The 20,970-nt window shown below is 38.9% G+C and overlaps 2 protein-coding genes across 5 annotated transcripts in view; one reads left to right on the top strand and one right to left on the bottom strand.

Moving 5' to 3' along the window:
• PDHX (pyruvate dehydrogenase complex component X) overlaps nucleotides 1-3,078 on the bottom strand; it is a 73,009-nt gene extending 69,931 nt beyond the window's left edge. Inside the window, exons 1-2 of one of the 3 annotated variants that reach the window (XM_068400173.1) lie at nucleotides 2,993-3,078; nucleotides 2,363-2,559 (exon numbers count right to left, since the gene is read on the bottom strand). In XM_068400173.1, the coding sequence (XP_068256274.1) occupies nucleotides 2,363-2,504 (142 nt within the window). In that variant the 5' untranslated portion in view covers nucleotides 2,505-2,559; nucleotides 2,993-3,078. Of the gene's footprint in view, nucleotides 1-2,362 lie in introns of all 3 variants that reach the window. The other 2 variants (XM_068400171.1, XM_068400170.1) reach the window with 2 other exon arrangements.
• Nucleotides 2,908-20,760, top strand: APIP (APAF1 interacting protein). 2 transcript variants are annotated; one of them, XM_068400175.1, is made up of 8 exons: nucleotides 2,909-3,112; nucleotides 8,765-8,865; nucleotides 11,603-11,651; nucleotides 13,074-13,191; nucleotides 14,282-14,417; nucleotides 17,100-17,267; nucleotides 17,822-17,944; nucleotides 20,002-20,760. In XM_068400175.1, exons 1-7 carry the CDS (start codon nucleotides 3,077-3,079, stop codon nucleotides 17,919-17,921), a joined length of 708 nt encoding a protein of 235 aa, XP_068256276.1. In that variant the 5' UTR covers nucleotides 2,909-3,076; the 3' UTR covers nucleotides 17,922-17,944; nucleotides 20,002-20,760. The 2 variants fall into 2 exon arrangements, with proteins under 2 accessions (XP_068256275.1, XP_068256276.1); XM_068400174.1 differs by having other exon boundaries at nucleotides 2,908-3,112; nucleotides 17,822-20,760.
• The last annotated feature ends 210 nt before the right edge of the window (nucleotides 20,761-20,970 follow it).

The following is a 20,970-nucleotide window of genomic DNA, read 5'->3' as shown; positions in this document are numbered from 1 at the left end:
ACAAGCTTGTAATACAGCTTCTCCTATGAAGTCAGGCTGAGAGAGTTGGGGCTCTTCAGCCCGGAGAAGAGAAGGCTCCAGGGAGACCTTATAACAGCCTTCCAGTACCTGAAGGGGGCCTACAGGAAAGTGGGAGAGGGGCTTTTTACAAGGGCATGTAGTGATAGGACGAGGGGGAATGGTTTTAAACTGAAAGAGGGTAGATTTAGATTAGATATTAGGAAGAGATTCTTTACCGTGAGGGTGGTGAGACACTGGAACAGGTTGCCCAGAGAAGTTGTGGATGCCCCCTCCCTGGCAGTGTTCAAGGCCAGGATGGATGAAGCTTTACGCCACCTGATCTAGTGGAAAGGTGTCCCTGCCCATGGCAGGAGGGTTGGAACTAGATGATCTTTAAGGTCCCTTCCAACCAAAACCATTCTATGATTCTATGACCTGCACCTGGGTCAATGATTATTCAGATTAGATATAAGGATGACATTTTTTTTCTATGATGAGGGTGGTGAAACACTGAAACACTGGGTTGCCCAGAGAGGTGGTAGATGCCCCTTCCCTGGAAACATTCAGGGTCAGGTTGGACTGGGCTCTGAGCAACCTGATCTAGTTGAAGATGTCCCTGCTTATTGCAGGGGGGTTGGACTAGATGACCTTTAAAGGTCGCTTCCAACCCAAACCATTCTATGATTTTAAGAAAAATGGTGTCACTAAGATATGCACCACCTTGAAAAGCAGTAACAAATACTAAGAGGGTTCAAAGAAACAAGTCAGTGAGGAAAGCCTGAGAAGTTAGAAGGTGCAATATATCCACCTTAATACCTAAAAGCTTACTGTAAGGAAGAAGAAAAATTTCACTCATTTCCATATCCAAAATTAATAATTTAACTCCAGCTATATATTAAATAAGCCTTTCTCACCATAAAGATATAAAGTACTACAACAGATTGCCTGGGAGGACTGTAGACGAGGTCTTTAAGGAGTTAGATAATAAGACTAATGTAGAGGTAGCTAATCCTGCATTAGACAAAAAGACAAACATTATTTTATGAAGGAAGCAAATTTTTTCTAATAAAATTTGAAAATAAATAACATTTGTTTAATGAACAGGCATATCCTTCCCTATATCATACACAGTAGATTTTGCAAAGGAAAAGATTTTCATACTGTAAAGCAGCAAAGACAACCAGTGCTGAGATGTAAAACACAATGATTAACAAGCCTCTAAACTACTACTGAGTTTTATTGTAAAATGCACATATTTATTACACAAGGTTAGCAAGAGCTCACTTCTTTATAAGTGCACTAAAAAAACAGACAGTTCAGGTATTTTATGCTCAGTATCACACCACTACCTAATAACAATGCACCTGATTACTGTTTAAATGTTTTACAAATTGTAACTAACAGATCAAGTATGGAAAGAAAAGATTACATTTCATTTGGGCATCCAAAACTTTTCCCACATCTTTTAGACACAGAGGAAAATATGGACAGTAAGTAGATCTGCCTGGTAATTCTGTAACAAACTCCTGAGAAAAGAAAAAGTATCTTGAAAGGCTGTTGCCGTAATCTCATAGGTTGGCTTCTACATAGCAATGTATGCTAGACATGCAATTAATAAATTCAAACTCCAGTTCTACATTTAAAAAAAAAAAGAATATCGTAAAATACAGCTTTCATGCCCTTCTCCAGCTATTTGAAACATTACTTGTAGAATAAAAAGATGAAAGAACAGTAGTGGAATCTCTGAACACTAGGAAAAAAACAAAACCAAAAACTTTCTCTTTCAGCACTTAACTATACTTACACCCAGAAAACACTCAACTATTTTCAATTGCAAGCACTTTTTTTTCCTTATCCACAACATAATATTTACATATTTGAAGGCCTAATCTCTATCAATCTGTTTTCCTCTCTAGACACCAATTCCTTCAGTTTTTTTTTCCTCAGTGATCACATTTTCTAGACCTTTAATAATTCTCACTTCTCTCTTCAAATTCCCTCCCATCAGTCCATACCTTTCCTGATGTACTTCCACTACATCCAGAGACCAAACCAAAGGGCAGCCTGGCAAACTAAGTCACCTGCACAGCCTCTCACCCCTTTCCCAATCGGTCATTGCTATTTGGTCTCTCCTGCTCAGCACACCAACGGCCCTACTCGGCCTTGCCACCCTGCACACCTACCTGGTAACACCAGGCACTCACACCTCCCCACCACCTTGCACAGCTTTTATTTCTCCCTCAGCACCACCCACCCTCATCCCTTACTTAACGTCGCAGCTCCTCCACACACAGCTGCAGCAGGCCAACAGCACAGGCACCCGACTAACAACGAAGGGTGCAGGATCCAGCCCATCACTCACCCAGTAGCTCTCGGGTTCCGTGTAGACACCTCCAGCCTCCTCGAGCTGCGAAAGATACGCCAGCGCCCGGAGCTGGCCGCCCCGCCAGCAGCAGCCTCACCAGCCCCTTGGCGCCGCAGCTCAGCCACAAGGAAGCTGCCATCTTGCTTCTCCTCGCTCCCCTGCCCTCCCCAGCGCCGGGCTGTCTCTCTCACTGCCTGAGCAGAAAAAGCGGCACGCCCCCCGACCCCGCGGCCAAGCCGCCTCAGCACGAAGGAGCGGCTTCACCAGCTCCCTCTGCCTTACCGCTGGTCACCTGCCTGCACCTGGCACAGCGGCAAGCCCTCCCGCAGTACCAGCCGTGGGCGCTCAGCCACTCGCCTGCTCGGGCCTCACTACCTCTGTCGCCCCAGGTACGAGCAAATGCCTACCATAGACGCACCCGCACCCCTCTCAGCCTTGCCTGCCTGTCCACCCCCGGGGTGCGCCCACATCTCTCTAGCTACCCCCACTACTGGCCCTTTCCTGCCTTTCTGACCTGAGGGGGCGAGGAGGAGGGCTGGTCTCTCCGTCCCACCCCGGCCAGTCCACCTCCGCCCCGGGGCAGGGCCCGCGCCGCCTATCAGGGTACCCCTCGGGTCAGGGCCTCACCGGCAAGGGTAGGCAGGCACTGGCGCCACCCCTGAAAGAAGCCCCCGAGAAAGGACCTCCTGTGCTCCCCGTCCGACCGGCGCCATGGCGACCGGCGCCAACGAGCGCGACGCTGCGCAGGTAACAAGAGGTGGCGCGCAGACCCCGCACACGGCGCCTGGCCCTGAGGCCACCTGGGCTTTAAAGGGGCCCAGGGCTTGGCAGCGTCCCAGCGTCCCCTTTAAGCAGCCCGGCGGCGCGCGGTGTGGGGTTGGCCGCCCCCTGCCTACAGGCGGGGCCAGGCGGCCCAGCGTCCCCCCTCCGGCTGGGAGGGCCTCCTGAGGCGGGAGAGCGAACCGGCTACGGCCCTGCTGGCGTGCCCGGGCCCTGCCGAGGCCACCTGTGCCACTCCTGGCGGCCCCGCGATCTGCCCGCTGCCTGGCTACGGGCGCTTTGCGTCCGCGGGTGCTCCAGGATAGCAGTTCGTAGTTGCGGTTGTTGAGACTATTTTTGTAACCTTAGTAATTAACTAGTAACCTTTGTAGTTACTAATTAGCAGAGAGTATAGAGATGTGACGAAATTTACTGTGCTTCCCAAAATAGTGCCAGCTGACAGTCTGGCTGCAGTTAAAGGACTTTAAGCCCTTTTTATTTTTTTATTTATGGTAACTCTGGGGATTTTTAGGTTTGTTTTGGTTTGGTTTTTTTTTCCTGTGTGTGGTTGTTTGGGGTTTTTTGTAGTTTGGTAACTGTTCATTACTATAAGTCATCACAATCTGAACATCAGTTGACAGTGCTGCATTTCATCAAATGAAGCATACATCATGCTAGTGCGTATTGGGAACATCACCTGGACAAGGCTTGAAATACCTGTCCTGTTTGTATGTGGAACTGGTCAAGAGACCAGCCCAAGCATCAAGAACAGTGTGGACCAACAACAGGGAGATGAGAATCATCAGCAGACTAGATAATGTGGCCTGTCAGGAAAGAGGGGAAGAATCTGCTTAGTCAAAAAAAAAAAGAAAAAACAAAATGAGGAGCAAATTAAGTTGTTTTATTAATATGTAAAATGTTGTCACAGAGATGGAAGAATGTCTTCTTTATGTCTGTAACTGTTTGGTAAGAGATAACAAGCTTAAGCTTCAGCAAGGAAGGTTTAGGTTAGGTATTAGGAAAATATTTCTAACCTGGGGCAGTTAAAACAGATTGCCTAAGGAGTTTGTGACTCACTGTCATTGGAGGTTTTAAAGATGAGATTGAAGTAGAAGCTTTCAAACTTGCCCCAGGCAGTGGTCTCCATCACTTCACCTTCCCTGTCTCCTGCCTCAGAACCACTGTCTTGCACCGGTGCCCGTTTCTCCCGTGCTGCCGCCACTGCCTCCCCATACCTGGATCTGCAAGTCCAACACAGTGGGAAGCATTTTCCTGTGGCGTGCAGCCCTCTGTAGCAACTACAACAACATGCAAGTGGTCTGTCTATTCAGAGGGGCTGCATTAAACAAAGCGTCTGCTTGCTGTGATTGTAAGGGCCAGGAGACAATCTTGAGGGGCTCATAAAATCCCAGTTCCCCTTTGCTTAAGTCATACGATCTTACTTCAGACTATCAAGGATCACTCAGTCTTCAACTTCGGAGTCGCTGTGGTATCGGAGTGAGGGGAGAGAACAGTGGCAACAGCACTTTTTTCTTAAGGTTTCAGCAAAGGTATTGGTACTGAGTAACTACCTGCCTATCATTTTTGGTATGTGCTACTTATTTTTACTTCTGTTCTTTGTTCTGTGGATATTAACAGAACACCCCCCCCTAATGTGGGTCCTGCTGCTAAATAAACATTTCTCTTGGAAATGTCCTTTCATGGGCATAAATGACTAAGCTGAGCAGTAGAGCAGATAATTACTTGTCATTTTTAAAAAACTATTAAATCTTCTAATGGCTACAGTAAAAAAATTCAAAACATAAAAAAAGGCACACCATAAATGATAATTTCAGTTGGAGGTCTGTACTTGCTATAAAAGTTGACAGTCTGAGGGTTTTAAGCAGAGTAGAAATCCTCACCACATTGCTTTCCTATCTCTTCCTTACAATTATTTATTTTTCTCACCTTAAAGAACTCCCTTTTGCGTTACAGAATCCTTGTATGGTGCTGAAGGTGTTGTAGAAAATAGATCTTTTTAAAGGATCATGACATTGGTTTTGCTGCTTTGGTTTATTTGATCCATTTCTATGCTAAGGAGAGATTTTAAACATCAATCTACCAGCTTATTAACAGTACTTTCCTCACTTCATGTATACAGTGTAGCACAAATTTGTTTTACCACATCAAACTTATCATTATGCGGCTGTTCAAAGAAACCTCATCATGATTTACTACTTGTCAGTATGAAATATCAACAGCATGATTTCATCTATGCAGTCTGTGCTTATTTCTGAGGAGAATATATGATTTCTAAGCAATTTATGAAAGGGAGATACATATTTCAGGCACTGTTTATTTACTATAATATCTTAAAATATCCACATTGCAGTTCAGTTTTACACCTTCTGAAAATTATCCCCAAAACCTTTACAAATGTGTTTGTTCCACAAGTAGCCTGGGTCCACCTTGATTTCCATTGTATTAGATCCACATTGTTTTCTGGGTTTTTGGGTTGAGAGGGTGGGTTTGTTTTGTTTTGTTTTGTTTTTTTTAAATCATATTAGGTATAGTAATTTGAATGAAATAGGAAAAAGCTAATTTTCCTTGAGCAACCACAGTCTTGCAGAATACAATAATAATTTTTGAAAAGATTTGACTGCTGGAAATATTCTAAAATTTTCAGTGGATACTTTCAGTCAGTTTCTGTTTAGAAATTTACCAGAAAATTTGTTTGCAAAATGGATTGAAAAATTCGTCACTTTTTTTAGTTCATGGGAATTTGTGGAGTTTTCCTTCATACCTAAAAGCATGTAGAAGCTTAGGCTAAGATGGTAACAGCATAGCAGCAAAGAAGCTAAATTGTTCATGTTAGCTATATCGGAAAACTAGTGGGCCGGATCCTGAGTTGGAGATATGAAGGAAGAGATAACGATGGCATCTGTACTTACAGCTTAAAAATCAAATTTAAAAGTACTGCTAACTGGGATTTGACAAGGAGTGATCCTGTTGAATTGCCTATTGCTTTCACGCGTGTTTACTCCCAGGCTTATTACAACAAGTACCCTTCTTTAGTTATGGAAATAACTGTCATTTTTATTATCAGTAATTTTAAACATGAAATACAGTAATATTTTTGTTTAGGTAGTTTATGGTTATAATCAGTATCCACTGATCCTGGAAAAATACTGCTAAACTCTGAGGATTGATTTATAATCCTGAAATTCTTCAGAAAAATAGTCAAAATTCCTTGCTTATATTTATTTTCATGTGTTCTTGATAAAAGTAGCTTCTGAATCTAAACTTTAAAAAATTCTTTTTAATGATTTAAGTGGTGAAAAGCACTCATGTTCTCCAGTGAATATGAATTTTGCAGTAATGTCTAGATTCGTCAAACAGGGAAAATACGAAACAACTGTAGGAGTTTTATAATCTAGGGGTTTTTTATGACTGTGTACATTCAATAAATAATAGCAACATAAGCCTGTTTAGTATAAACTTATTCCATCAAAAATAGAAGAAACATACATTTTCTTTGAAATTAAAAATACCAATGTAGTACATAGGTTAGAAATAGACAGTGATGACATTTTGAATGAGTCAAAACAAGATACTGTGGGTCTCAGTTTCGTGACAGGTGAATAGATAAAAATTATGTATAGCCATTAATTCTTATAAATAAATTAGAATAACAAAACAAGGACCCATAATTTACACATACTGCACTCTTGTTTTATACTTATAAACATATGACACATGCATTAATATTTTCAGATTCACAGTACATTTCAGAGTCATTAGTATTTAAGGAACATTTAGTTAGAGTATACTTCATGTATATTACTATTTTCAGTGGCGAAGAGCTGGAAAGAAGTGCTTTCATTTTCAGCTGTGTGAACGGGAAAGTTTTCAGATTTTTTCCACTGTAAATGTAGGAGTTTGCTTATTTGGCCGTCATGTACTCTTGTATATTCAGGTAATGGGAACTGATGAAGGTTCATGGTGCTTTAAAAATCTTGACTTCTTACATAAGTTTCTAGGAGTGCTGGTTAGAGTATTGCTTCTATCACTTGAATAAACAGATGATTTTTTTAATATATTAAAAGAGGCTGTAAATAACAGAAACAAAATTAGAGCAGGCAGGAATAGCATCTGGACTGAATCCCGGTTCTTTAAAGATAATCCCTTCAGAAACAAGCGCCATTGAAGAATATGGTGCTACACTATTAAGTTAAAGTTTGAAGTACTGATCAGGCTTAATGCATATATAGAAAGAATTGTGTGAGAGTTGGGTGCAGTAGCAGGGGACTGTATTGGATGACCTAAGGGTTTAGCCTTCCTAAAACTAATCAATTTTTCTGTTGAAAACAATGCAAGGAGCACATCTGTTGTGCTTAATTACTGATTTCTGTTACACACCCGTGTAAGAAACAAAACCAGCTGTATTACCATGGTAGTGTAGGTGAAAATCTTATCCCATCCCAGGGAGATAAATTGATATAAATAAAATTACTGCTCTGTTTCTCTACTGTTTACTTGATGGGTTCAGTTGTATCAGGATCTTTGTGAAAGCACATACAATTTTTATATTTTTACACTGGTAAATGGGGAAGACTTTGGCTTTTTATTCTCTCAGATAAACTAAAAGAAATACTCAAGACAACATGCAAATGCATAAATTCAAGCACACAGCATGAATTAAAGTAGCATCTCACACTTTTCTTTGTGTATATTGGTTATATTTCTCATGTAAATGATTTACACATTCAAAATTTTTTGTTTTCCAAAGTAGTACTCACTTACCAAGACTGCTACCTGTTAGGTACAGCTTTCTTAGTTTTGTATGTTCAGTGCAGAGTAATGTTTAGCATTTCAAATAAATAGTTATGGCTTGTACTGTAAAGCCATCCTGGTTTAGATTAACTATGAATGAATCTCTGACACTACAGATACCTTTGGTTAATAGACACATATAGATATATTTATTGATGTAATAAACAATGGAATATGGAAAAATTTAAGAACTTTTTTTCCTTCTGAAAGAAATATTAAAATAATGCAATTCGCCTTCTGGCTATACTGCCTGTGAGGTAACCTCACATTGTAAAAATGTAGGAATGTGAAGTTCATCAAATAATTTCGCTATGTTTTCTATGGTATTTTTGACTGCTATGTAAAAATATGTAACAGAACTAATGAAGTCTATTCTACTGAAATTTGTAAATGAAGCAAAATAGACCAAAAGAAAACTGATTTAATGGGAAAGGTTATTAGTTGAGCTTTTCAAAATGGATAATGTTAGATGCATTTATTTTTCTTTTTTTATGGCAATAGTCTATGACTTAATCTCGCTGGTCTAATACATGTGGGCCACTGCACTCGAATAAATTTGAGATGAGACCTTTCCTGTGAAGGATAATCAGACATGCATTTTATTCGGGCATTTTGTTTGTTCATTTCAAGAGGTGAATGGCCCCTACAAAGTGTAAAGGGCATTGTGCAAACACGCAGTGATGTTATAACTGAAGTTCATAAGCATAAATTAGACTGTCATACTGCAGTATGAAAGTACTACCCTGTTAAACTAAATTTCAGAACTGAAATTCTTAGGTTTGTGATGTTTCTGATGGTTTTTAATTTATGTCTTTGATTTATTTTTAGGAGAAGTTACATCCAAGAAATCTTATCCCAGAGCTTTGTAGACTGTTTTATGGTTTAGGCTGGGTAACAGGAACTGGTGGAGGAATCAGCTTGAAACATGGGTAAGTAACGATGGAAGAGAAAGAATGTGATGGTTGGAGAGATGGTGGCTGTGTTTAGTACTTGGTGAGGACATTTCAGTTCCATGAAAAATGTTTGAAAGTCAAGAGTGAGCAAGAAGGTAGAAGGGGAAATGAACAGTATGCCAAATTTAATCATATAGAAGGGAGGTGGCTAGTCTGAATTAATCATTGCAGTCCCTTCAATGGAGAGAGTCAACTTTAGAGAGTCACTTTTTTCTGTCCTTTTCGTATCTGTTTAATGTAGATGAATTGTCTTTAAGGAACAATGCGTTACCCCTTTTTCATTTCATTGACTATGGAATTTAGAGTGGGTTACACCAGGCACACGGCTTTCAAGTGCCTATGGTTAGATGAGATGAATCCCACCCTAGACATTTTGCAGGCAAGACCTTTCCATTAAGAAGGAAATTATTGTTCTAGTGAGGTAATTTCTAAGGAGATACTCTTAAAGTATAATTAAAGCAGGACAGGTAACGGCAAAACGATTTTTGGTGTGTATCCACTACTAAGGAGCACCACTTTGCTTTTTAATTTGCTTGTGTCCCCTCATTCATACTTGCCAAGCTTTTAATGGAGACAGAGCTCCTCTCAGTGGCCACTGAAAAAAGAGAAGCCCTTGCTCTGCAAAACACTTTGCACAGTGCCTGCAATTCCGTCCCCAGTCACAGGGTGTTGTGACACTCTAACTTGGAAGTGTCTGACCTCTCATTTTTCTGACATACACTTGCATGCAGACACAAGCAGCCATTGCTATTGAAATATATGAGATATATCTCTGAAGTAAAGGCCCTAATTGCTAATATTTGTGCTGTTCTAATGGCTTTGTGCAGGTCATTTCACTTCCCTCCTTGATTTTTCAAGCAAAGCAACAGCAATACTAATAGTGAGAGGAATGATCAAAGGGTTAGTTCTTCTACTCGTCTTTTAAATACCTCCAGGGATGATGACTCAACCATTTCCCTGGGCAGCCTGTTCCAATGCTTGATGATAACCTTTTCAGTGAAGAAATTTTTCTTAATGTCAAATCTAAACCTCTCCTGATGCAACCTGAAGCCATTTCCTCTTGTCTTAACACTTGCTACTTCTAAGAAGAGACCTGTGCTGGTTTTGGCTGGAGTAGAGTTAATTTTCTTCCCATAGTAGCTAGTATGGGAATATGTTTTGGATTTGTGCTGGAAACAGTGTTGAAATTCAGGGATATTTTATTTATTGCTGAACGGTGCTTACACAGAGTCTAGGCCTTTTCTGCTCCTCATACCGCCCTGCCAGCGAGTAGGCTGGGGGCGCACAAGAATTTGGGAGGAGACACAGCCAGGAAAGCTGACCCCAGCTGACCAAAGGGATATTCCATACCATATGATGTCATGCTCAGCGTTAATCTAGGGGGAAGGTTGGCCGGGGCTGCTCCTTGGGGACTGGCTGGGCATCATTTGGTTGGTAGTGAGCAGTTGTTTTCATTTCCATCACTTGTTTGTCTTGGATTTTATTTCTCTTTGGTTTTTTCCTTTTCATTACAAATTATTATTATTGTTGTTGATGTTATTATTATTATTATTTTATTGCAATTATTAAAGTGTTCTTATCTCAGCCCATGAGTTTTCTCACTTTTACCCTTCCAGTTCTCTTCCTCTCATCCTGTTGGTGGGGGGAGTGAACGAGCAGCTGTGTGGTGCTTAGTTACCAGCTGGGGTTAAACCACAGCAAGACCAACGCCCACTTCACTACATTCTCCTTTCAGGTAGTTGTAGAGAGCGGTAGGGTCTCCCCTCAGCCTCCTTTCTCCAGACTAAATAAACTCAGTTCCCTCAGTCCTTTCTCATAAGACTTATTCTCTAGATCCTTCACCAGCTTCATTGCTCTTCTAAGTGCTCCTGTCCAGAAATATAAACATCTCGTCGTCCTTAGGAAATGTATCTGTAACTTGACTAATTAGTCACTAGATGTCTCTGTGCTCCTGAATTTAGTATGTTACTGTTGAAACCGAACAGCAATTACAATTGAGAGAAATAATATGATTTTTTCTTTGCTATTATTGAAAATATTTCAGATACCATCTTAAAATCATTTTAATTTAAATAAATTTTTTATAATTTTTGTTCATGTAAATCTTGCAAGAAGTGATGCACTTCTACTTGAATTTCAGGCATTTAATTGCATTGAATTAATGTTATATTTTATCAATACAAATAAATATGTAAATGCATTAAAAACCTAAACTACACAGTTATAACAAAAAGCAAAATATTTACATTGTAGAATACTACAGATAATGAATATTGTTTATCGATAGTCTGTGGATTTTTAAGTGATAGTTTTGTCACCTGTTTTGTCATAGATCTGTATCTGCTTGCAATTTCTCTTGTTCCATTTTTATTCTGAATTCTGAGGATTTGAGTTTGGAATTATTGCAGGGTGAGGCTGTGTGTTTTTCTTTGTCGGAAAAATAAGGCTACACTTCCTATGTGTGTTTCAGATCTCTTGTCAAGTTGAAAGCATGGCTTTCTATCCCTGCAAGTTAGTGATTTCATGTGCCCTTATATGATTCGGTTCTATTTTGAAAACCATCTACATGTCAATCTATGGAAGGAGCAAGAAAGTTATTAAATTATGAGGAGCTAGATTTGCTATTTCCTTTTCAGTGCATTGAGAGCTCTAATGCCTGTGCAGTTGAACAACCCTGTGTTTGTCGATTTTCCCTGTCTGTAACTTTTCTTAGGAATGAAATCTACATTGCTCCTTCAGGAGTCCAGAAGGAAAGAATACAGGTACGTTGAACTGTATTTTTACCTCAGAGCTCATCCTGAGAAGGATGAAAGTACCTTTGTTTAGAGTTTCATTTTTCCTTATGTAAAGTTAGAAACTTGTTATACTGTTGACTGCCCTATTGAAACAACTGAGGATTTTGCCCAGTACTCCACTGTCATAGCAAGCTAACATGTGTTTCAGTGGCCAGTGTAGATTAGCATTGGTGATCTCTTTGCTTTAGATTAACACAGAAGACTGCGAGATTTGAACATTACTCAAGTCCAGCTTTATTCCTGGGCAACCTTGAATGACTTTATAGCTGTCTGGCTACAGTTTCAAGTTACTGTGGCACATACATAATTAAGCATTAACACCTCATGTCTATTTACTTTAATTTGAGTGATTACAAATCTTTGTCTTGATATCCTCAGTAAATAGATGGGCTCTCCCCATGAAAAGGTGACCTTGTCTGTCTGTCTCCTTTCCAAAAAAACCCCAAAATATAAGTGGAGGGGAGAATGGTAAATCGTAAGTATTTTATGACAGCAGGAACTCCCCCAGAATAGAATAATACGTGGAAAGGATTTGTTGTTTTATAGATCTGCGGGTAAATACAACGAGAAGTGAAAGGAGTCTCCTCACTGATAGAAACTTGGGGTTGCGCAGCAGTGCTTGCTAGGGATGTTAGCAAGTAAGGCAGGCAAAGTCATAATAACATGGCAGGACCATGATGGTCTGTTCTTTGCTAGCAGTAGCAGTGGATTGAGCTCAGTGAGAAAGGAAATCTCTTAGAACTGTATTGCCTGCTGATTTTTAAAATAATAACATTAAAGAAGAAAGTTTTATTGCTGCCCTGAACAATTCTTTTGTACTATTATGAGTAGCTGATTGATGCAGAGGTAACATTCATGTAAAGCTACTAAAAGCAAGGTTTACAAAAATAGTTCTACAAGTTAAATATATTATATGTAGGTTTAATTCATGTCCTTTACTGGTTCTTTAAGGGAGGGATGGAAAAGTACATCTATATTTCTTTTTGAATCCGTTACTACTTTTCCTTTTGATCTATTGTCTGTTATTCAGATACAGGCTGTCTCCTTTCTGAGAAAATTTTAGTTTTACTGTTAAAGAAATTTCTTTTCCCTAGGTTTCCCACAGCAGAGTCTTAGATGACAATTACCAGGAAAATAAATAATTTAATTGAGTAATGCAGAAATATCTGCTTGGCAGCAGTCTGAATAAAAAGAGTACCTAATATTAATTCATATTACACAATGTCAGTAAATAGTATTGGAGTCTAGAATAAATGGAGTGTGTTACAGCATTTTTACAGTTAAAATCACATTCTATATTAAATGTATGGTGTTTATATTTGTCTCCATAGAAGGAAAATAAAACTATTCAAGTCCTCACAGGTCAAAATAATTTCTTCTTTCTTATAGCCAGAAGATATGTTCGTTTGTGACATGAACGAACAGGACATCAGTGGTCCTCCACCACACAAGAAACTAAAGAAAAGCCAGTGCACACCTCTTTTTATGAATGCCTACACTATGAGAGGTACGTAGCAAATGTTTTTAGTTCAGCAATGACTGCAACACTGTATATACACATCCACAAATTGAAATTCAATACCATATTCTTTATACATGGAAGTTACAGTGAAATAAACATGAATATAAATATAAATTGATTTGCAAAGGAATATGTACAATGGAAGGTAATCTGTGGTAACGTCCTGTGAGTGTCATTTACATTCTCATGTTAGCTATACCTGTGATCATCTTTTCTGCACTAATTTTTAGTGCAGTATATTAGTAGGTTGCTGGAGGAGCTGGGAGATTTACGGCAGTTGTATACCAGTAGTTTTGCCTATTCAGCAACTATGTTTTAGATCCTTTTACAACCATTGTCTGTGATCAAAGGTTCTAAATTACGGATTGGTGAAAAAAGTATGAAACTTTTCTTTTGCAGGTGGACAGTAATAATAGAGAGCTTTTGCTGTTGTCTAAGATTTACATCTGTTATTTTAGAAAGGATTTAGGGAGCCTTTTCTGATCTTCCTGCATAAGGAGCTTACATGTGTATCCAAGGAAAACTCGTATTTTTGGCAACATTGCAACTTTATAAGCAAATTATAATTATTGTATACCTATCTTTCCATCATGACCCAATGAGATAACAATAAATATTTTTTTCAGAGAATCAGTTGGTAATAGAAGAAGAGTACTAGCATAAAAAGAAAGTAAAAGTCTTTAAACTTTCATCTCTCTAATAAGTTTGGGAATTCTTTAGAGTCTCAGAACTCTGATAAAATTAATAGAGTGTTCCAGTCATTGCAGTATATAAAGGAATGTACAACTAGTGTTTCTCCTTGAATTTGTGCAACTAGTTTCTCTCCTGGAATTTGTCACTAACTAAAAGTTAACACCAGTGCCCTAAGGCAATCCATAATTATCCTTTATAGATGAGTAATAATCTCATACCTTTATTTAGGTTGCTGTATATTTTTTCCTCTAATACAGTAGATCACCATTTGCTAAGACGCCTAGCCAAAGGAAATGAATCGAATATGTGAATAAAATTTTCTTAAAAGACGTATTTTAAAATTAATTCTAAAAATATATTTTTTTCTTCTTTTTGGTCTTAGGGGCAGGCGCAGTGATCCATACTCATTCTAAGGCTGCTGTTATGGCTACCCTTCTTTACCCAGGGAGTGAGTTCAGTATTACCCATCAGGAGATGATAAAAGGAATCCAGAAGTGTACTTCAGGAGGCTATTACCGGTACTTCTCTATATTTAAGAAAAGAGGCATGCTATTTGATCATTTGTTTTCAGCAATATAAATAGATGACAAGTCATTTGAGTTATGTCCCTTAAAGTGTGTAATGTAAAGTATTAGGAATAAGAAGTAACAAGACTCTGGAATAAATCAGTCATTGGCTTTCCCTAAGAAGGTCTCAAGCCTATGGAAGAGAACTGAGATAAAATCTTGTAATGTCAAGGCTACTGTGGTCTGTTGAGCTACAGAAACAAACCAAAAGAAGATCTATGTCCTGACAGATATCTCAAGAACAGAGATGTTAACACATCTATACAACGTTAAACTGAAATTGGAGCCAACCAACATTAGGTTGGATTGATAACGTACAAACTACATTTGGGTGGACTTCACATATCACTGCCTGTACTAGTTTAGGGCATGTTGAGAGAGTACAGGATTTCAGATTTTGCTTGACAGACTTTGAAAGAAAATTCAGAGTAAACACCTCATTAAAGATAACATTATTACTTTTCAAAGATGAGCTCTGAGGTAAGTGCTGAGTTATTCCAAATTATGTGTGATGGCTTGTTTTGAGGACTCCACCCACAGAGTGTTGAATTGGGATCCGCAAACAATATTTATATAATATTTGACAATTAGATTAAAAATTGAAATGCTAAATTCTTTCCACTTTTTGATGTTAATTTTTGTAACTATCGCCCTTTGGCAAGGGAGAAAGCCATGTGTCTGGCATGTGATTTTACGCCTGGGCATATTTTATTCAGTTTTGGTTGACTTGCCAGCTTTACCTTCTTGTCAGCATTAGCATTTGTATTTTTAATGTGGCAAAAGACACCTCATATTAAATTGTCTAACAACACTGGTTTTAAAAAAATCGACAACAGTTTTCTTTTTTGGATATGCATTTTGAATTCTGAAACATTCCTAAATGTTAGTCAGGAGACATTGTATTTATTTGGTTCCATATCTCCAAGTTGTCCTGTGTCATCCGGTTAATCTACCAGAAAAACTAAAGAAATCAGAGCTCCAGATTACATGGTTCCTAAGTACATATTCGTCCATACTAGGCTGTCTTGCCTCACACAAAGCTCCCCATTGAGTTCACAAGAAATTCGATAGTACAGAATGGGGTCTTTCAAAACAGGGGTTGACAATATATTGTTTCTAATTACATAAACCTTTTCTGGAAGTTATCCAGAAAATGCTACAGATGGGATAAGCAGAAGTATTTGTTGGCCTAAATACAATCCCAGTGGTGCCAGAATAGTTTTACCTTTGACTTCAGTAGAAGGAGAACTAGAATCTGTAGTAAACAGCTTTGAAAGTCTCAGACTGTCCCAAGATATTTTATATGAAGGTTTGGCTAAATGTAGGCTGCTTATATTTCAATAAAACTGAAGAGATACCAAGTGTTTAACTCATTCAGAGCCTTCTTGGGATTTTATAGTTATTAGTCTTGATAAAAAGCTTATGGTTATGATTAGGAATCAGTTATGGTATTTATACCTGCTTCCAAACTCATGTCCAAGTAGAAAGCAGAGCCTAGGAAACCAATCCCTTAGCTCATTTGGCTTCACTAGTAGTAGAATCATAGCATTGTTGAAGATTGGAAAAGACCTAAAAGATCATCAAGTCCAACCATCGACCCAATGCCACCATGCCTGCTAAGTAAACACTCCAAATCTAATTTTAATGATCAGAATATGTAAAAGTCAAAGTAAACCTACAAAAACCACTTAATTTTCTTCATTGACTGTTTTTATAGACTTCTTTGGGAAAGCATCAGCGTTGAAAACTGTAAGGGATGAGACTTTTTCATTTTCTGAATAGCTGATTTGAAGTACAAGCTGTATTATTTTTACTATTGCTTTCTCTCTGTGTTTTATAAAAGTAAGTACTACTAGCATCCACTCATGAAATATCTGCGTGATCTCAATGATAAATCTGAACCTGAATGGGGGACTTATTAAAACTATTTAAACAAGTTTCTGCCAGTGTTAATTAGGGTTCAAACAATGCCAAATATCCCAGTCCTCCTTCAGAAGAAATTCTTAGGCAAGTTCCACTGAATAACATGCATCATCTTGTCTTTCAAAACGGGGTTCTCAGGCTCTCTTAAGATCACATATAGCCCACCAATGACTCCATCACAGAGAATTTATTTTTCATGTGTTGACTCTACTTTCTATTTATATGCCTTAGCAGGACAATCTTATTTCCAGGGGCTTTTTGGACTACCTAAATTAATTTTTTTCTGCTCTCCAGCAAACAGCTTCATTTCCTTCTTCATGATGTGATTCTTTTAAATAATTTAATCTGAGATAAAGCTTGTAGTTGATGCCAGTAGAGGATGAAGAGAGTCTGAAAAAGTTGTAAAGGGACCCAACTACAAAGTGATAATGTGAACAAACAGCTACACCTAATACTTTAAAGTGTTATTTTATTTTTGTGCCTCAAGTGTAGTTCAGATATTGCCAGCATAGCATACTTTTGGGAGTGAGAGATGTTCCTGAGAGTTCTTATGTTACAGCGTGACTCACAAGAGAAGAGAGTAAAATCACTAGTATTGAGAATTTGTTAACATCTTTACACAGTCAAAGGAGAATCTCTTAGTGAAAAGAAAGTTTCATACATCCAAACACAGCGTTTTTTAAAATACATGAACATTCATTTTTCTTTTAGATATGATGATGCACTGGTGGTTCCCATTATTGAGAATACACCAGAAGAGAAGGATCTCAAGGAAAGAATGGCACATGCAATGGAAAAATACCCGGACTCTTGTGCTGTATTGGTCAGACGTCATGGCGTTTACGTATGGGGAGAAACATGGGAAAAAGCCAAAACTATGTAAGTACAATTTAGGAATATGGTATCTTTTGCCATTATACGTCAAAATCTTAATGAACTTAATGTCATGTGTATTTCCAACCCGTGGGCAATGATTCAGAACGTTAAGTTCTGGCCTCACTGAATGTATACAGAGCTTTTGGGAATGGTTCATCCATGATTCCACTGCTTCATTTTCCTTTCATATCAATGCTAGCTGATAGGGTTCCCAAAATTTTCCTTCATATAGACAAGTCCCTCCTCATATGAAACCTGCAGGCAATCTCTGGTTTTATATGACACCTGCCAATACTGTTGATGTAGTCTTCCCTAGTCCCATTTTTGAATTTACTTTTTCATTTGCTGATGGAAATGCAATAAATCAGAATCATATAGCAAAAATGCTGGGCACTTTCCATACTACAGTAATGGAAATAAATGGTAATAGAGCTGTCCAGTCAGACCATAGCATTGGTGATGTACAACTCAAGGAAGAAAACTATTCATTTTCATAAAACATGGTAAGACTTGAGCCTTACTTTACATGTCACTTTTTTTTTCCCTTTTAATTTTAGGTGTGAATGTTATGATTACTTGTTTGATATCGCAGTGCAGATGAAGCAGCATGGGCTAGATCCTTCAAAACATCCAGCAGGAGAAAACGGGATCTTGTAAATGACAGCAACATTTATATTCAGGTGTGAATTTGTCTGTAGAGATGATCTGTTTGGAGGAAGAGACTACAGATAACGCCATCACTTCAGTCTGCTTTCCCACTCAGGAAACTTCAGTATTGCACATCTCCCCCACTCCGCTCCATTACTACTGCAATTGTATCTATGCCTGAAATAATGCTCCTTTACCACACAGTGCAACAAAAAGATATGTATAATAGTTAAGCACGTTCTGTGCATATTTTAGCACCTATGTACAGCATGGAGTGCAATTGCTTTTTAAAACTAAATTGTGGCAAGCATTACCAGAAAAAGCCAATGGAGAAAAAAGACCCCAGCCTAGTAAGCTAATCTATACATATGCCACTTTCGTTCTTCAGCTTGCAGAATCGGGTTTGATTTCTGTCTCTCTCAGTGGTATTACTTATATGGTGGTAGGGTGTTTTTTTTTCCTTCAGCAGAAATGGCAGGTTGCAATTTGATTAAGTTGCATTGATCAGTGTCACCTGTTTACCTCATACAGCAAATTACCATGACTTTCTGTTTTCTGATGTATCAATGATCAATGTTTTGAAAGTTTTCATAACAAATATTTAGAAGTAAAAGCACATAGATAATACGATCAGGCAGTAGTTTTACATGAAGGGTCCCAGAAACAATTCTCATGTAAGCAATATACAGCTCGGTGTCACGATTCAAGGCTGGGCCGGCTATTAAACCAGTGGCAGACGCTCTCTATTAACACTCCTCCCTACCCCAGAAGGGGAAGGAAAAGAGAAAAGGAAGAGAGACTTCTGGGTTGGAAAGTTAAAACAGTTTTAATGAACTGTAACATCATTATAAATGATGTATAATTTATACATCATTTATAATGGTAAGAGTATATATAGTTCTTACAATGAATATAATAGTAATAATGGAAATAATTAAATATATACAAATATATACAAAACCAAGATCGAGCTGCCCCGATGTTGGTCACGTCACCACCAGCACTGCAGGGCAGGCTCCAGGAAGGCCCAGGCTGGGCCCAGCGACAGACAGGAACTGGATTCAGGAACTCACGGATTGGGATTGAGAGCAGGAGAAAAACGGAGAGAGTCCTCTTTGGACGCCAGCCATAGAGGAAGAGGGGCGAGACCCTCGTGATCCCCCAACTTTATACTGAGAGTGACGTGTATGGGATGGAATGCCTTCGTTGGTCAATTTTGGGTCACCTGCCCTGTCCGCTCCTCCCTGCAGGTGCGACCCCCCTTCGGCTCTTCACTCGTAAGCAGTGAGGAATTTAGCAGTGACCTTGGTTTCTCTAAGAATAAGTACAGCAAGAGCCTTTCTGCATAACGTCCCTACCGGTGTCTCAGTGATAACTACAAACTTTGAGCGTTATCAGTCGTGGAAGCAGAAACTGTCTGCAAAACATGCAGTTAGTTTCCGAAAGTGCAGTTACTTAGAAGAAGCCCAGCTGAAAGGAAAAATCACTGAAAGGAAAATTGGTTCTGTTTTAGGCCAAACCAGACACTCAGTATGGCAAAACACAGTGGTAGTGTAATGTTTCAGAGTCTGGGGCACTTCTTTCTGAAAATCTAAGCAAGTTTAAAGATGCCACTACTGAGATTATGAAGGAGTTGCTAGGCCAAAATGGTGGTCTCATTAAACAGGGTAGGCTAACTTCTTGCATGGAGTTGGCCCATCAGGTAATCCTCTCCACCCACCACGTTTGCATCAGAAGAGATGACAAATGGCTGTTCAGGCAGCATGAGCCTGGAACAGACAGATACTCGGGTCTTCGTGCCCACTCTAGAGGAGGAAGTAGTGGGACAGGAGGCTTGCTGTCAAGTGAGTCTCTGCGTGAACAGGTATTTGGAGTGCTGCCACCGCATACAGTGATGAAGACACACTGGCTACCACACCTGCACAGAGCTACCTCATGGCCTGTGAGAACCATACTAAAATTGCTACTCAGCCCCTGCAACTGAATAGGTCAGGCTAACGTAATGGCATTAATATTCCTTTGCCTATTTCTTATGACTAAATACCTAGTTTTAGAGTATTTTCACTTTCATCTTGTTTCTCCTATAGAGGTTTCTTACATGAGGATAGGAGTTCCAGATTCCACCTTAACGCTGTTAAAACCAGAAGGGGGTGCTGTTATACCTGGCTGATTGACAGATGTTAGCAGTCAGTTTTGGCTGTTAATCACATCCAAGAAGAAAAGGAGAGTTAAACCAAAAAAAAAAAATGCTGAACAATCATTGCTATTTATGAATCCTGTCAAACGCTACAGTAGGAGGAATGAAAATTCAAAAGCAAAAAAAGATTTTGAAAAAAGCTATGGAGAACTAATGTGACATTTTGTTTGCGTGCTTTAAAAATTCATATTTCAACAACCTGCATTTGTTGATCCTGCTCTACTGCTACATCATTTAACTTGTTCTAGGTCTCCATTTCTGAAAGTTATAGTAGCCTTTATTCTTGGGAAAAAAAGTGAGGGTGACCCCTTAATTAGAAGTTAGGTATAAAGTTTAAAGCATTGTTGTAACAGTTGATTCATTCATGCTGTGTTAATAGTTGTTTTTTTTTTTAATTAAGCCTGTAACATATGTATTTTTAAATTCTCCTAATTGTCATTATGATGAGTAGGAAACATAGTTTTATAGCATGCATTTGGAAGTTGTTACTGAGAGACTGCTCTGGGTCTTGTCTGTTTTTTACTTCTTTAAATTCATTCACTTTCAGTAAGATTTTGTTTATTGCAACTTTAAAACAGCCTTTTGTAACCTATGATTAGCCAGTCAAAGGTAGATTTAATCAAACTGCTCATTAAAATATAGTCTCACGTATTCATGTATGTTAGTCTGTTCTTTCAAATTCTGGAATGGTCCCCCAGTGGCATGAGTCTAAGCCTTGACTGACCAACTTTCTGATTGAGTATTGAGACTCTAGTCCCAAGGGTGAACTGAAGCAGGGTAGACACCAATTGACCTTGTTTTCTGCTAGGGGCCATGCATTCCTACCACTTCCCCTTACATCATCTGTCACTTTTTTGAGCT

Source organism: Nyctibius grandis, chromosome 4 (assembly GCF_013368605.1).
Source record: "Nyctibius grandis isolate bNycGra1 chromosome 4, bNycGra1.pri, whole genome shotgun sequence".
NCBI lineage: Eukaryota > Metazoa > Chordata > Aves > Nyctibiiformes > Nyctibiidae > Nyctibius > Nyctibius grandis.
This window is presented reverse-complemented; position numbering and strand designations above follow the sequence as displayed.

What these genes read in the sequence shown, in the direction of transcription:
- APIP (XM_068400174.1), top strand. Translation starts at nt 3,077, where the DNA reads ATGGCGACCGGCGCCAACGAGCGCGACGCTGCGCAG. An exon ending in ACGAGCGCGACGCTGCGCAG is followed by an intron (nt 3,113 to 8,764) that starts GTAACAAGAGGT and finishes ATTTATTTTTAG; the next exon opens with GAGAAGTTACATCCAAGAAA. An exon ending in GAATGCCTACACTATGAGAG is followed by an intron (nt 13,192 to 14,281) that starts GTACGTAGCAAA and finishes TTTTGGTCTTAG; the next exon opens with GGGCAGGCGCAGTGATCCAT.